The sequence below is a fragment of the Mus caroli genome, chromosome 14 (genome assembly GCF_900094665.2).
Source record: "Mus caroli chromosome 14, CAROLI_EIJ_v1.1, whole genome shotgun sequence".
In the NCBI taxonomy this organism is placed as follows: domain Eukaryota; kingdom Metazoa; phylum Chordata; class Mammalia; order Rodentia; family Muridae; genus Mus; species Mus caroli.
In genome coordinates, this window is record NC_034583.1 from 13070517 (window position 1) to 13084877 (window position 14361).

Sequence of the window (14361 nt, forward strand, 5' to 3'; positions counted from 1 at the left end):
CACTCCCCTGCATTATAGCTAACCTGCACTGCTCCACTCCCCTGCGTTATAGCTAACCCGCACTGCTCCACTCCCCTGCATTATAGCTAACCCGCTACACTTGAGCACTTGATACACTCAGGATCTGATTCTTGGTGCTGGGAACTGAGACTTGGGATGCTCCCAGGAGAATCAGGATGCAGATAGATAGCATACGATTTTCCTGCTCCAGGGCTGTCTGGAATTAATCTGAGCATTTGTAGGTGAAAGTGTGGAAGAGGCTGTCCATCGAGAAGTTGCGGAAGAGGTGGGCCTGGAAGTGGAAAACTTACAGTACTCTGCGTCCCAGCACTGGCCCTTTCCCAATAGCTCCCTCATGATCGCTTGTCATGCAACCGTGAAACCAGGGCACACAGAGGTAAAGTCTTAGCTTTCCCTTGGCTTGCTCTGTCCCCTTTGTCCAACAGCATGTATTTTCTGAGCACTTGTCTTGGGGAGTAATGTCTGGGTTATGTGGTGATATAGAAGGAATTTGCATTTGAGAAGGAAACAGGTAACTGTCATTATGTATCAGTTATGAAACGACTGACTTCTCTTCCAGCTGCTTTGTTGAAGTATAATGAACACAGAGTATGTCATGAACTGGGGTGTAGCTCAGCTGGTAGAGTGCTAGCATAACAAACAAAGCCAGGGGTTCAGTCTTTAGCACCATATAAACCCAGCCTGGCAATACCCACTTACAGCCCCAACACTTGGGAGGGGGAGGCAAGAGATCAGAAGTTTGGGACCAGCCTAGACTACATGAGACCCTGTTTTGTTTTGTTTTGTTTTGTTTTGTTTTTTAAGACATGTCTACAGATGTCTGTAGACATCTAATGCATCTAACCTGCTGGGTTTGGAGATGAGCGTGTATCAGGAACCAATGATAAGCCATTACTAGCTGGAACCTTCTTCCATCAGACATTACTATCAGTGTCATAAGCTTACTCATTACTTTCCATGCTCCCCTCCCCATTACCTCTGTGCTAAGAGCATTTAACATAGTAGCCCATTATTTTCTGTCCCCCCCCATTTCCTCTGTGCTAAGAGCATTTCACATAAGCAGTAGCTTAATGTATTTAACACAATGTTGCTAGCTGTAGATGTTGTACAGGCCTCCAGAACTTACTATGTTAAGTGAAACTTTGTATCCTTTATTCGCTACTTCTCCATTCCCCTCCTTCCGTCCCTTGGGAACAGGCACTCCACCCTTGCTTCTTTGTGTTTGACAATTTTAGAGTACCCCTGCTGCAGAGACCTTGCACAATTTATATCAGGCTTTTTCTACTGAGCATGTCTTCCAGGCCCATCACCTTATTATAAATGTACAATTCCCCTTCATTTAAAAAAATTTAGTAATGCCAGCCAGAGTAACAAATACCGGTTACCTCAGTACTTGGGAAGCAGAGGAAGAAAGATCCAGGAGTTCCAGGCCAGCTTTGAATGACATAGCAAGTTGGAGGTAACCTAGCACTACATTAGAACCTCACCAAACACAGGAGCAACGACATCCTCAGTGCTAGTTTGTGATATGTATCTGTGACACTTTCTTCATTAACAGACATCCAGACTGTTTTCCTATCATGGGTGCTGTGAACGGTGCTGCAGTGGCAGTAGGAATCGAGAGGAATGGTGCTGCAGTGGCAGTAGAAATAGAAACAGTGCTGCAGTGGCAGTAGGAATAGAGAGGAACGGTGTTACAGTGGCAGTAGGAATAGAGAGGAACGGTGCTGCAGTGGCAGTAGGAATAGAGAGGAACGGTGCTGCAGTGGCGGTAGGAATCGAGAGGAACGGTGCTGCAGTGGCGGTAGGAATAGAGAGAAACAGTGCTGCAGTGGCGGTAGGAATAGAGAGAAACAGTGCTGCAGTGGCAGTAGGAATAGAGAGGAACGGTGCTGCAGTGGCAGTAGGAATCGAGAGGAACGGTGCTGCAGTGGCGGTAGGAATCGAGAGGAACTTGTGAGTCCCAGACTGCAGTGCACTTGGATGTATGCTTGGAAGTGGGGTCTCTGGATCAAATGATAGTTCTACTTTTTAAAGTTTTTTTTTTTTTTGAGAGAGGATTTCACAGTGTATCCCTGGTGGGCCTGAAATTCACTGTGTAGACCAGGCTGGCCTCAAACTTCCAGACATCCTCCTGCCTCTGCCTCCCCAATGCTGGGATTGAAAGTGTGTGTCACCTTATTTATTTATTATTTATTATGACTTCAATAGTTCTCCATAGTGGCTGCACAAATTTACATTTCAGCCAATAATGTGTTATAGTCCCCTATTTTCAGAACCTATTTTTGAGTCGGGGACTTACTGTCTGTAACTCAGGCTAGCCTTCAATTTACTATGTCACTCTGGCTTGCCGCAAATTTAGGATCCTCCTGCTTCAACTTCCCAGGTGCTGGGATTACAGATGTGTGCCATCATTCCAGGCTTCTTTTCTTGGTTTGTTTTGGTTTGTACAGGGTTTCTCTATATAGACCTGGCTGTCCTGGAGCTTGCCCTGTAGACCAGGCTGGCCTTGAACTCAGAGATCCATCTGCCTCTGTCCCCCCAGGTGCAAAAAGCATGTGCCACCATGCCCAGGCTTGTTTTTTTATGGTAGCAATCTGATTTAGTTACTTTTCTATTGTTGTGAAGAGATACTAAAACAACTTATAAAAGAAAGCAATTAATCAGGGCCTTACTTAACAGTTTGAGAGGGGGAGTCCACCATCACCATCACCATCACCATCATCAGAGGAAGCATGGCAGCAGGCATGGCGCTGGGGAAATAGCTGAGGGATTACATCTGATTCATAAAAAGGAGGGAGGGAGGGAGGGAGAGAGGAAGAGAGAGAGAGAGAGAGAGAGAGAGGGAGAACCCTAATTGGGAATGACCTAGACTTTGAAACTCAAGACCCACCCTCCAGTGGCATGCCTCCTAATCCTTTCTAAACAGTTCCGGGGGGGGGGGGCTGGAGAGATGGCTCAGTGGTTAAGAGCACACTGACTACTCTTCCAGAGGTTCTGAGTTCAATTCCCAGCAACCACATGGTGGCTCACAACCATCTGTAATGGGATCTGATGTTCTCCTCTGGTGTGTCTGAAGAGAGCAATGGTGTACTCCTATACAGAAAATAAAAATAAATAAATCTTTAAAAACAAAAAAAACAAAAACAAAACAAAAAAACCCACCACCACCACCAGTCCCCCCAGCTGGGAAGCAAGCATTGAAACACATGAGCCTCTAGAGAGCATTCTCACTCACACTGCCACACCATCTTAGTGGGTAAGCAGGGCCTCTCACACTGTTGCTCTGAATTTCCCTGATCACTGAAACTTGGTACTTTATTACACATTGTTGACCATATATATTTCTTTTTCTCCTCTTCTTCCTTCCCTCTCCTCCTCCTCCTCCTCTTTCTTCTCTCCCTCCTCCTCCTTTCCCTCCTCCTCTCCCTCCTCCTCCTCTCCCTCCTCCTCCTCTCCCTCCTCCTCCTCTCCCTCCTCCTCCTCTCCCTCCTCCTCTTCCTCCTCCTCTTCCTCCTCTTTCTTCTCCTCCTCTTTCTCTTCCTCCTCCTCTTCCTTCTCCTCTTCCTCCTTCTCTTTCTCCTCCCCCCTCCTTTCTTTATTTTTTTTGAGATATGGTTTCTCTGTGTGGTATGCACCTTGAATCCCAAGCACTGAGACAGGTGAATGTCTTGAGTTCAAGGCCAGCTTGGTCTTCAAAGGGAGTTGAAGGACAGGCGGAGCTACACAGAGAAACCCTGTCTCAAAAACAAAAACAAAAAGTTATAAACAATTTCTTCTTTTAAGAGCCATCTGTTGAGTGTTTTTGTCTTTTTCCAGTGCTAGCGACTGGACGCAGAACCTCAAAGGTGCATGGGACCGCTGAGCTCGGACACATCCCATCTGTGCTGTTGAGCTACAAAGAATCCTTATGGATTTTGGACATTAATTCTTTATATTTGTTCGGCAAACCTTCTCTCACCTTATAAGTGCTTTTGTGTTCTGTGCTTGCTTTGCTGTCTAGGTTTTTATTCTGACCTTACCCTGTCTACTTTAGCGTTTCCTGCCTTTGCTTTTAAAGCCACATCTATAAAAAGGCAGTGCCCAGTCCACTATCACATCTCCTACACACATTTAATTTTTAATCTATTTTGCATTGGATTTTGGTACAAAGAGTCCAGCTTCACTCTTTGGTGTGTGTATCCATGTGCCAAGTCCATGTATGCTGTGATTTATTTTTCAGTTTTTAACAGTTCCTTACATAGAAATAGAATGCACATACATACCTCACTTAACAGTTTGGGATTGGTGTTCCTGCCCAAGGAATTGGGGATGTTGGGGACTAGTGAAATAAAACTATAGGAACCTCTGATTGACAGGGACTTTGATGTCTTACCTAAATTCACCTTGCTTGTTTGTGGCATGTCTGACAGATGGAAGTCCCTGAATGCCCTGCCTGGTTTGCCTGTTCTGTCCTCTGATTTTTATGGGCTCTCTAATCTGCTTCCACTTCCTGGGACAGTCTGTGTTTACTTTGCTTCTTGCTTTCAGTTATCATTAACCTTTATCCTTTAAAGAGAATACCATTTGTATGAATGTTGATTCTTTAAAAAAAATTGCCTGTATTTGTGTATGGACATATATGGACATCCAAGACAAGTTTCAGGAGTCTGTCCTCTCCTTTGGTCATATGCACTCTGAGGACCACACTCAGATTGACAGCAAGTGCCTCTACCCACTGAGCCATCCCAGTGACCCTGCAGCTTCTTTTTAATTGAAAGGGTTATATACTTGATGCGACACACTCACTCATGCCTTGCCACTCGATAGTTTAAGTGTCTGCTTTAGGATTTTATGTGTGTGTGCACTGGGGACTGCATCTGGGCTTAACAAATGCCATCAGCCTTAGACAAGAAGCATTTAAAAAATTATAACTATTGTACAAATAGGATAAAATTTTTAAAAATTTATCTTTTTTAGAACTATTTCAAAATACATTGAATTCTCTGTTCAGTTTCTGAACATTATCTAGAACTGATTTTAACCTAGCCATTGGTCCCAGGTGTTCCCATCTAAGACTGCACCGTCCTCTATGAATTTGCTCATTTTGGCCATAGTGTTTTATATTTCATAGTTCCTAACTTTACCCCTACCCTGTACCCCTTCCTTGTCTTTCAGATTCAGGTGAACTTGAAGGAACTAGAGGCAGCCGCCTGGTTCAGTCTTGATGAGGTGACCACAGCCCTGAGGAGAAAGGGCTCCTTGGCTCTGCAGCCCAGTGAGGCTTCCTCATTGTTGCTGCCTCCCAAGTTAGCCATTGCCCACCACTTGATTAAGAAGTGGGTGGAGACACTGAGCTGTTCTTCCCTGGCTGCTTAGCTCAAATGGAGCCGTTTGGATCCCTCCTGGGCATTGCTGCAGGGGACTCTGGAGATGAACTGCGAAGGGAGGTGACAAAGCCTCCCAGGGCAGAGGCTCTCTGAGGAGTTCCACTGCCAGAAGTGCCTTCTAATGCTCCACGGAAAATGTTGGTGTAAACTGGATAGAGCAGCTTGACCTGTACTTGTCCCAGCTACCATGGAGGCGGAGGTGAGAGCGTCGCTTTTGCCCAGGACAACCGGGACAACATATTAGACACCGTCACTTAAAAAGAAAATAAAAACTGTAAGGAGTTGACTGATGAGATGCTAACAGTGCAAAGCTGAGGGGAGGTTGCTGACTGGCTTGGGTGTAGCCCAAGACTGTGGGAACAACATCCTCCTGGACTGGCTGATGCTGGATTTATAGGAACTGCCAAACGTGCCAGGGTGATTTATCTTACTGCCAAAATATTAACAATTCTCAACTCACATTTGAGTTGCTTCTGTCCTCACAGAAAAATAACATTTTATGTGCTTTCGAATTTGTGTGAAGGTATATTTTTTATATTATTATTATTTGCATAAGCGTTTGCCTGTGTGTATGTCTCTGTACAACATGCAATGCCTAGTTCCTGTGGAGGCCAAAAGAGGGTGTGGGTCCCTGGAACTGAAGCTAGACTGTGGTGAGCTGCCAAATGGGTGCTGGGAATCAAGCCTGGGTCTTCCAGATGAGCAGCACCGAGCCATCTCTCCAACACCTACAGACACGCACTCCCATGTGTGGCAGTCAAAGGTTGACTTTTTAGTAGCCGTTGTCGCTGCAGATCAAACCTAGGGCTTCCTGCTTGGTAGAGACATGCTCTACCATGGAGGCGCATCCTCAGCCCAAAAGTTAGGGTTCTGTTTTTGTGTTGAAGCTCTGAAGGGATGAGGGAAGTGGAAGCATAGGTCTTCCTTGGAGTATTCTGCAGGCAACCAGAGGCGGTATTCTTTTGAAGTAGCTAAATCCCAGAAGGGTGCGAGATGATTTAAGACTATACTGTCTTTCCTTCTCTTTCGCTCACTCAGTTTGTGACCTAGGGAAAAAGACTAAACATGACACACACACACACACTGAGGGCGCTGCTTAAGTGAGGAATTAGCGAGGATAAGCAAGCACTAAGCCTGAAGCCTGAGTCGGGATTCCTTCCCACAAATATGACCCTGCACTTCCTTCCCTTCCCACTGTGCTAGAGACTGAACTCAGACCTCATGCATCTAGGCCAGCCTGTCACCGACCTGTATCCCAGACCCATGTCATCTGTACCTTGCCACTGTAAGGGAGAAGTTTCTCTGGAGGAATTAAATTTCCATGCCTTTATTCAGACTCTTTTCTTCTTCTCCTCCTCCCTCCTTCTCCTTTTTTTTTTTTGGTTCTATGACCCAAAGTTTGGAAAACAAGAATGGGGTGGGGATGAGAAAAGACCTTTTTGTGTAACGGTAAAATATTTAAGTTTAAATTTCCAGGCTATGACACCACTGGGAAAATGTGCAGACGAAACCATCAGAGAGTCAGTTGGGAAGAGTGGCTGGGGCAAGTCCTAACTTCAGGTAACGGCACCAACTGATGGCTAAAAGACAGAAGACCCAACCACCCTTAGCGTACACAGTCGAACCCCACAGCACCAGGCAGAAGTTTCTGGAAGTGAAAAAGTCAAAGCTTTGAATTTCCTTTGGGCATCCTGCAGTCAGAAGACAGCTCAGGGTCTGTGTACACTGTCAGTCCATGCTATGAAGGGGGTGTATTTGTGAGCCATGCATCCCAGTCTGAAATCACTGGCAGAAAGAGAAGAAAGTGTTCGGGCTCCTGACTGTTTGCTTTCTGATAAACCTGCTTTTTTTTTTTTTTTTTTTTTTTTTTTAAAAAAAAGAGATTTAAAAGATGGGGGAAGCTAATAGGAGCAATTGCAACACTGAACTTGGTTCTCCCAGCACAAGCTGGGTAGAAGGACCTGGCTACAGACCAAGGTTATCTGGAGATATGCTAGGATACTAGAAATGGCAGGTGGGTTGGCCTGGGGCCCGTGTCCACCCACATATTCATGAAGAACGCATGAGTATGTGCACACACACAACAACTATAGAAGTCCTTGGGATGGAGTGGCTAACTGCTGGGGCCATGATGCCCATTAGCAAAAACAGGCAAAACCTAACAAACGTACTTGTCACCAGAGGGAGTCTGGCTCAAGGTCAGTTAGCTTTGGTAATGGGAACAGAAAAGTGGCCTACTCCCTAGCAAGGTGGTGGTGGTGTTGATACACCTTTAATCCCAGCACTTGAGAGGCAGAAGCAAGTGGATCTCTGTGAGTTCAAGGCCAGCCTGGTCTACAGAGATAGTTTCAGGACAGTCAGAGCTACACAGATTAACCCTGTCTAAAACAATCAATCTTAAAAGTAGCCCACTCATGCCTTAGTTTTATCTTAGTTTTCCCCCTTTCCTCAACTTTTAATCCTTAATGAAGATATACTTAACATTCACCAATGCATTGTGGAAAATGTCTGTTCTCATGATTAGGCTGGGACAGAATCCTAATGTGGGAACTAAATTTCAAAACTAACTATAAGGATACTTTTTTGTTTGTATTTATTTTTAGCATTTTTTTTTGTTTGTTTGTTTTGGTTTTTCGAGACAGGGTTTCTCTGTGTAGCCCTGGCTGTCCTGGAACTCACTTTGTAGACCAGGCTGGCCTGGAACTCAGAAATCCGCCTGCCTCTGCCTCCCAAGTGCTGGGATTAAAGGCGTGCGCCACCACGCCCGGCTTATTTTTAGCATTTTAAATTAATTAAAATGCTTAAATGTTGCTAGACAAAAAGAAACATGTATCTATGCTTCTGTAGGTGTGTGTGTATATATATGCAGGCTGACCAGCCTTAGGTAGCATTCTCATGAGCCCTCACATAGTTTTCTGAGAAAGGCTCTCACTGGCCTGGAGCCTGCTGATTGGGCTAGGCCAGCTGGCCAGTAAGCTATGGAGATGGCCAGGGTTAGGACTACACACATTTGCCACCATGCCTGGCTTTTTTAGGTGGGTTTTTTTTTTATGTGCACTGGTGTTTTGTCTGTCTGTATGTCTGTGAAGGCGCCAGATCCCTCCAAATTGGAGCTACAAACAGTTGTGAGTTGCTATTGTGGGTGCTGGGGATTGAACCTGGGACCTATGGAAGAGTAGCCAGAGCTCTCTGCTGCTGAGTGTCTCTCCAGACCCTTTAGGTGGATTCTGGGGGACTGAGAGGTGTGGCAAGCATTGTATTGACAAGGCTCCCCACCCAGCCTGATGCTTCTCTTTGTAATTAATTTATTTATATTTTATGTGTATGTGTTTTATTTACAAGTATGTATGAATACTCCATGCATGCAGTGCCCACAGAGGCCAGAAGAGGGCATCAGAAACCTCTGGAACTACATTTCCAGGTGGGGGTGAGCCACTTTGTGGGTGCCGAAAATGGAACTCTGTCTTCTGCGAGAACAGCAAGCACTCTCAGCCACTGAGCCGCTTGTCCAGCCCCAGCATTTGTCGTTCACAGGACAATACACAGTAAATGTAGACAGAGTGTGCTGGCCCACACCTGAAATTCCTGCACTTAGGAGGTAGAAAAGGAGGATCAAGGACTTGTCACTACGACAAACAGGAACAAGAAGCAAAAGTCTAAATTTCAAATGAAAAAAATTAATTTCCTTCAATGTGTTCCAACAACAGAAGATATGAGGCCACCCTGGCCACAAAAGACTCTCAATAAACCAAAAAAAAAAAAAAAAGNAAATATGACAATGTGACACGGAACCAGAAGGGAATTAATGGGGAAGGGACCAAGAGAGGACAAAAAGAGAACATCTCCTTGCATGCGGAACTGAGACTTAAATGTATATACAAAGACAGGAAGCAGGGCAGCCTGGGTCGGGGAGGGGACAGAAGCCAAGCAAGTACCCAGGTGTGAGGTGCCTCAGTCAGACCCAGTCTGTGTGCTAATGTCTTTAATTGTTAATTAAAGAATAATAAGTTCTTATCCTCAATTAGGAGCGCGTGCAGAATGTCACAGACTGAACACTAAGTTTTAGCACTTTCTATTTCATTAAAAAGTGAATGAAACGGGATTTTTGCCAACTTAGAATTCTGACTCGAGGAGGAACATACCTAAGGGAGAAACTGAATATTCAGAATTACACCAGCAGCACAGTGGTTTACTATAACGGAGACTCTGTCCTGGGCAAATGTAAAACAAATCAAACAAGCTCATGAGAACCGGTGTCCAGGTCACAGGACTTGGGAGAGGGTGGCCCGGGAACTCTGAAACCTGCACAGAAGACAGACGCTCTTTTTTTTTTTTTTTTTTTTTTTGAGGCAGGGTTTCTCTGTGTAGCCCTGGCTGTCCTGGAACTCACTTTGTAGACCAGGCTGGCCTCGAACTCAGAAATCCGCCTGCCTCTGACTCCCGAGTGCTGGGATTAAAGACGTGCTTATGAAGAGTCATTTATTCCTGAGAAGGGCGGCTGATGTGCAGGCTAGTCCTTCACTGGCTGACTTGGGGGTTGTGATCAGCGTTGTCGGGCAGTCGCACACCCATGCTGTGTAACAGATTGGAAGCAGGTCCTGCCAGGCCCGCTTGGGAGCTGTAGGATTCCAGTATATTTGAAATCAGGTTCAGGTCTACATCCACTGCTTCAACAGCGCAATCTCCTGCACCAGAATCATCTTCATCTGAATTGTCATTTCCAGTGTGGGATGGAGGGTCCTTATTCTAGAAAGAAGAAGGGAGGGAGGGAGAACAACATGAGATGGTGATAGTAACCTTTAGGTCACATGTTGGTTATAGTAAGATGCATTAACTTAGTATTAATATATACTTGAAACCCAAATTAAAAATGAAACTTCCAATCCCTGGTGACACAAAGTCAAAATGCATCCTAATACTGTAATTTAATACATATATTAACACCCGGCTCCATCAGGCATGGTGGCACATGCCTGTAATCCCAGTACTGGGAGGTAGAAGCCACAGCTCAGTCACCCTTAGCTATACAAGGAGCTCAAGGACAATGTGGACCAATATCCTGTCTTAAAACAAAAGAAACTTAGCTCTAAAGATTGTGACACATTTCTGTTGCAAAAGAATTTCTACAAATTGAACACATATGTCCCTACTTTGAAAATAACCTGCATTAATATTAATAATTAATAAAAGACAAAAATCTAAATCTTCCAATGAAAAAAGTTGGATTCCCTCTTTGTTCCCTGAGCACAGTGTTGAGTGGTGTCTTAGCTGCCAAGCCCCAGCCTCCGACTTCACAGGCTGGGAAAGATCTGAAAAACTGCGTCTTTACCTAAAGACTTTCTATCTTTGTCATTCGAGCTGTGGTCCATGGACCAGCAGTCTGTCTTCCAACAGCTTAGCTCTTTGTCCATTTTGCTTAATAAAGGCCTTTATTATATCAAGATCCCTAGGCAATATTTACTCACAATTAAGCCTAATAAATAACCTCCATTGGGTTGAAAGCAGTTATAGTTCTACTGTGGTTTAGATGGTTACGCAAGGAGAGTTCATATTAGCCATGCGCGCTCACGGGGTTTAACTGTCATTTTGCACTGATTCTGTGACATGAGGGTTGCTGGTCAGTGAGATAATGACAGCAGATGGCTGAGCTGTTTCAAACTCTGATCCACAGCACTCCAGTGCCTGTGCTATTCCCATAATGCCTCTTGCTGGTAGACAGTGCTGGCAAACCACTGAGGTGAATATGTAAACAGGAGGGGAGTTCTAACTGGGCTCTTAACTGGAGGGATAGGAAACAAAATTGAAGGTATTTGGACATTTAAGCTAAAAAGAAAGGAATCACTATGTCAGATCGTATAAGGGCTTTTGAATATGAATCTTAATGATTCATTTTTAGTATTTTATGCTCTTTTACTATGCTTAACTCCCAAAGAATATTTTGTGTGTTTTGAAACAATTTAGTATTTAACATTAGATATAGGATTCTCAGTTATGGATAGCATTAAATATTCATTAATGATATATTTAGGGTATGAAAGGATATGAATTATGAAAGGATATGAATATAAAAGTTGAACAAATTTTTATATATATTGATTCTCAAAATATTCAGTATTATTAATGTTTTATGTATAAAATACATTTAAATAATAAAAAAGCTAAGAAAGTGTAAAACAAAGGAAAACTGAGATGACTGTGACTCACTTTCCTGCACACACTCAGAGACAGAGAGATTAAGAAGCACTTACCAATCGCTCCCTGGTGGTGAAGCTTCTGCCCATGCTGGTGTGTGCCAGTTCCTGGTCCATCTGGGCCATGTAGGACTTGAGACTGCCAAGAGCTCCTTTCAGAGACTCAGACTCCTGAGCCTCAAAGCCCACGTCATCATCACTGTCTACACTTTCCACGTCCTCCTCACCCGGGTCATCCTCAGAGTCTGACTCCTGAGGCTTTGCTCCTAGTCACCGAGACGCAGAAGAACCACTTGGTGAATTGTCCAAGCGCGGCTGTACCTCTCTAAAGGACTGGAATGTCACACCAGCGCCAAATGACTTAATCCAACTACTTTGTAAAAATCCTTTCCCAAGCAGGGCGTGGTGGCGCACGCCTTTGATCCCAGCACTCGGGAGGCAGAGGCAGGCAGATCTCTGAGTTCCAGGCCAGCCTGGTCTACAGAGTGAGTTCCAGGACAGCCAGAAACCCTGCCTCAAGAAAAATTAAAAAAAAAAAAACAAAAAAAAAAAAACAAAACTTTCCCAAAACAGTAATTCGGGGACAATTATAGAATGGAGAACAGGCTGAGCCAAGAGATTCAATTTTAGCTTTTCAATAAGAATTTGACTAATTAAAAGGGTTTTTTTCTTAAAAAAATGAAAAGCTGGGCTGTTGAGACAGCTCCGAAGGACAGGTGCTTTCAGTGCAACCTGGCAACCCAAAAGTGGAAGGAGAAAAATACTCCACAAAGCTGTCCTCTGATCTTTATAACCATGTTGTTACACATACACCTCCACACACGTAATACACACACACACTAACAACAACAACAATAAAACACCATTTCCTTTTTTATTTAAACAGTAGGCTAGGAGTATAACTCCATGGTAGAGAACCTGAGAAGCAGGTATGAGGGCCTGGGTTGCTCCAAAAAATAAAAAATACAAATAAAAGTCTAGGAGCTGGAGCGATGGCTCAGAGGTTAAGAGCACTGGCTGTCTTGCAGAGAACTTGGTTTTGGTTCCCAGTACCACATAGTGAATCACAAATGTCTGAAACTCCAGTTCTAGAGTATCCAACACCCCTTGTGGCCATCTCAGGACCAGGCACACACATTGTGTACATAAATATACACAGACAAAACACTCATACATAAAATAAATCTTTTAAAAATACAAATACACAATTAGAAAATTACATAAATATACATTGATGTCAACATTCAACTGCCCAGAGACTGTCCTGTTCACTGATTTCTCTGAGTCATCCTTCAAAGCTCGGCTGCTGCCCAATGTCAGATGGAGCAGCTACAGCTCTGTGTTCAGGCACATGCAAATACAGTTTTCTTTCAGTAAAAGATTTTTTTTTTTTTTTATTTCGAGACAGGGTTTCTCTGTTTAGTCCTGGCTGACCTGGAACTCACGTTGTAGACCAGGCTGGCCTCGAACTCAGAAATTCACCTGCCTCTGCCTCCCAAGTGCTGGGATTAAAGGCATGTGCCACCACGCCCAGCTTTCAGTAAAAGATTTATTTTCATTTGTGTGTGCATATGTGTATGCCCATGTGTACAGAAACATGCATGGGCCAGAAGAGGGTCTGGATTCCCTAAACCTGGAGTTATAGGAGGTTGTGAGCAGCCTAACTTGATTTCTCAGAACCAAACTCCAGTCCCTTGAAAGACCAGTACGCCAGCCCCATGGTGTTCTTTCCTAACCTAGATGTCCTCACAGTGAACTATGGTATGCTTTTCTATATACCATATCTTGTAGGCCTTCTTCTTGCAGAATACACAGGTGACTTTATACTTTATTATTTACCCATTTGTCTCTTGGTGGTCATTAGAGTTTGGGTACTACAAAAAAAAAGCACTGCAGTGACCATCAGTGACCATTTATCGTTCATAGAGCGAACCCCTGAAGTGAAATTGCTAAGTGAAAAATGATGGGCTTCCTAGAGTCCCAAACTGTCCTGTGAAACGACAACTTATACTTCTTCCTGCAGAGTTTGATGATAAAAAGAGCTGATTGTTAATTTTTTCAGTAAGGTAAGAGAAAAATCCAGCTTTTATTTTGCTTGCTTACTAGGAAGAGCTGACATTTTCAGACGTTTACTGTTACCCTCCAGTGTGCAGCCTAGTCATACCCTGTATTTTTGTTTTGTGTGTATACATGTGTGTATTTTTGTTTGTTTGTTTGTTTCTTGTTTTTTTGAGACAGGATTTCTCTGTATAGCTCTGGCTGTCCTGGAACTCACTCTGTAGACCAGGCTGGCTTTGAACTCAGAAATCCACCTGCCTCTGCCTCCCGAGTGCTGAGATTAAAGGTGAGCGCCACCGCGCCTGGCTAACATGTGTACATTTTGACACACAGCCTCTCTGCTTGACCTGAAGCTCAGCAGCAGGCTCCAGGGATCGGCCCATCTGTTTCTGTCCCTTCAGTCCTGGAACCAGAGGCCTATCCATCTGTGCCTGGCTTTTTACAAGCGGGCCAGGGATCTGTGCTCAGGCCTCACTCTCCCATGCAGCATGCACATCACTACCTGAGCATCTCCCCAGCCCTGTGCTGGTGGCTTCTCTCACTGATTTCTAAAACGCTGTCTGAAAAAAAAACAAAAAAACAAAAAAACCCAAAGATGTAATATGGAAGCCACACTAGAACCCTTTCAAAACAGCAAAGGTGCATGCCCGCAGTCAGCGAGCAGCTAGCAAGCCAAGCAAAGGTGCGTGCCCGCAGTCAGCGAGCAGCTAGCAAGCCAAGCA

At 44.3% G+C, this 14361-nt stretch overlaps 2 protein-coding genes across 4 annotated transcripts in view; one reads left to right on the top strand and one right to left on the bottom strand.

Annotated features, from left to right (window-relative positions):
• Nudt13 (nudix hydrolase 13) overlaps positions 1 to 6720 on the top strand; it is a 24488-nt gene extending 17768 nt beyond the window's left edge. For 2 of the 3 annotated variants that reach the window (XM_029469335.1, XM_029469334.1), the window contains exons 7-8: positions 243 to 397; positions 5179 to 5902. In XM_029469335.1, coding sequence (XP_029325195.1) covers positions 243 to 397; positions 5179 to 5379 — 356 coding nt within the window. In that variant the 3' untranslated portion in view covers positions 5380 to 5902. Of the gene's footprint in view, positions 1 to 242; positions 398 to 5178 lie in introns of all 3 variants that reach the window. The other variant, XM_021181856.2, reaches the window with a different exon arrangement.
• A 3065-nt stretch (positions 6721 to 9785) lies between these two features.
• The window catches only part of Ecd (ecdysoneless cell cycle regulator), a 27580-nt gene continuing 23004 nt past the window's right edge, over positions 9786 to 14361 (bottom strand). The window contains exons 13-14 of the mRNA XM_021182577.2: positions 11639 to 11847; positions 9786 to 10136 (exon numbers count right to left, since the gene is read on the bottom strand). Of these exons, the coding sequence (XP_021038236.1) occupies positions 9909 to 10136; positions 11639 to 11847 (437 nt within the window). The 3' untranslated portion in view covers positions 9786 to 9908. The remainder of the gene's footprint in view (positions 10137 to 11638; positions 11848 to 14361) is intronic.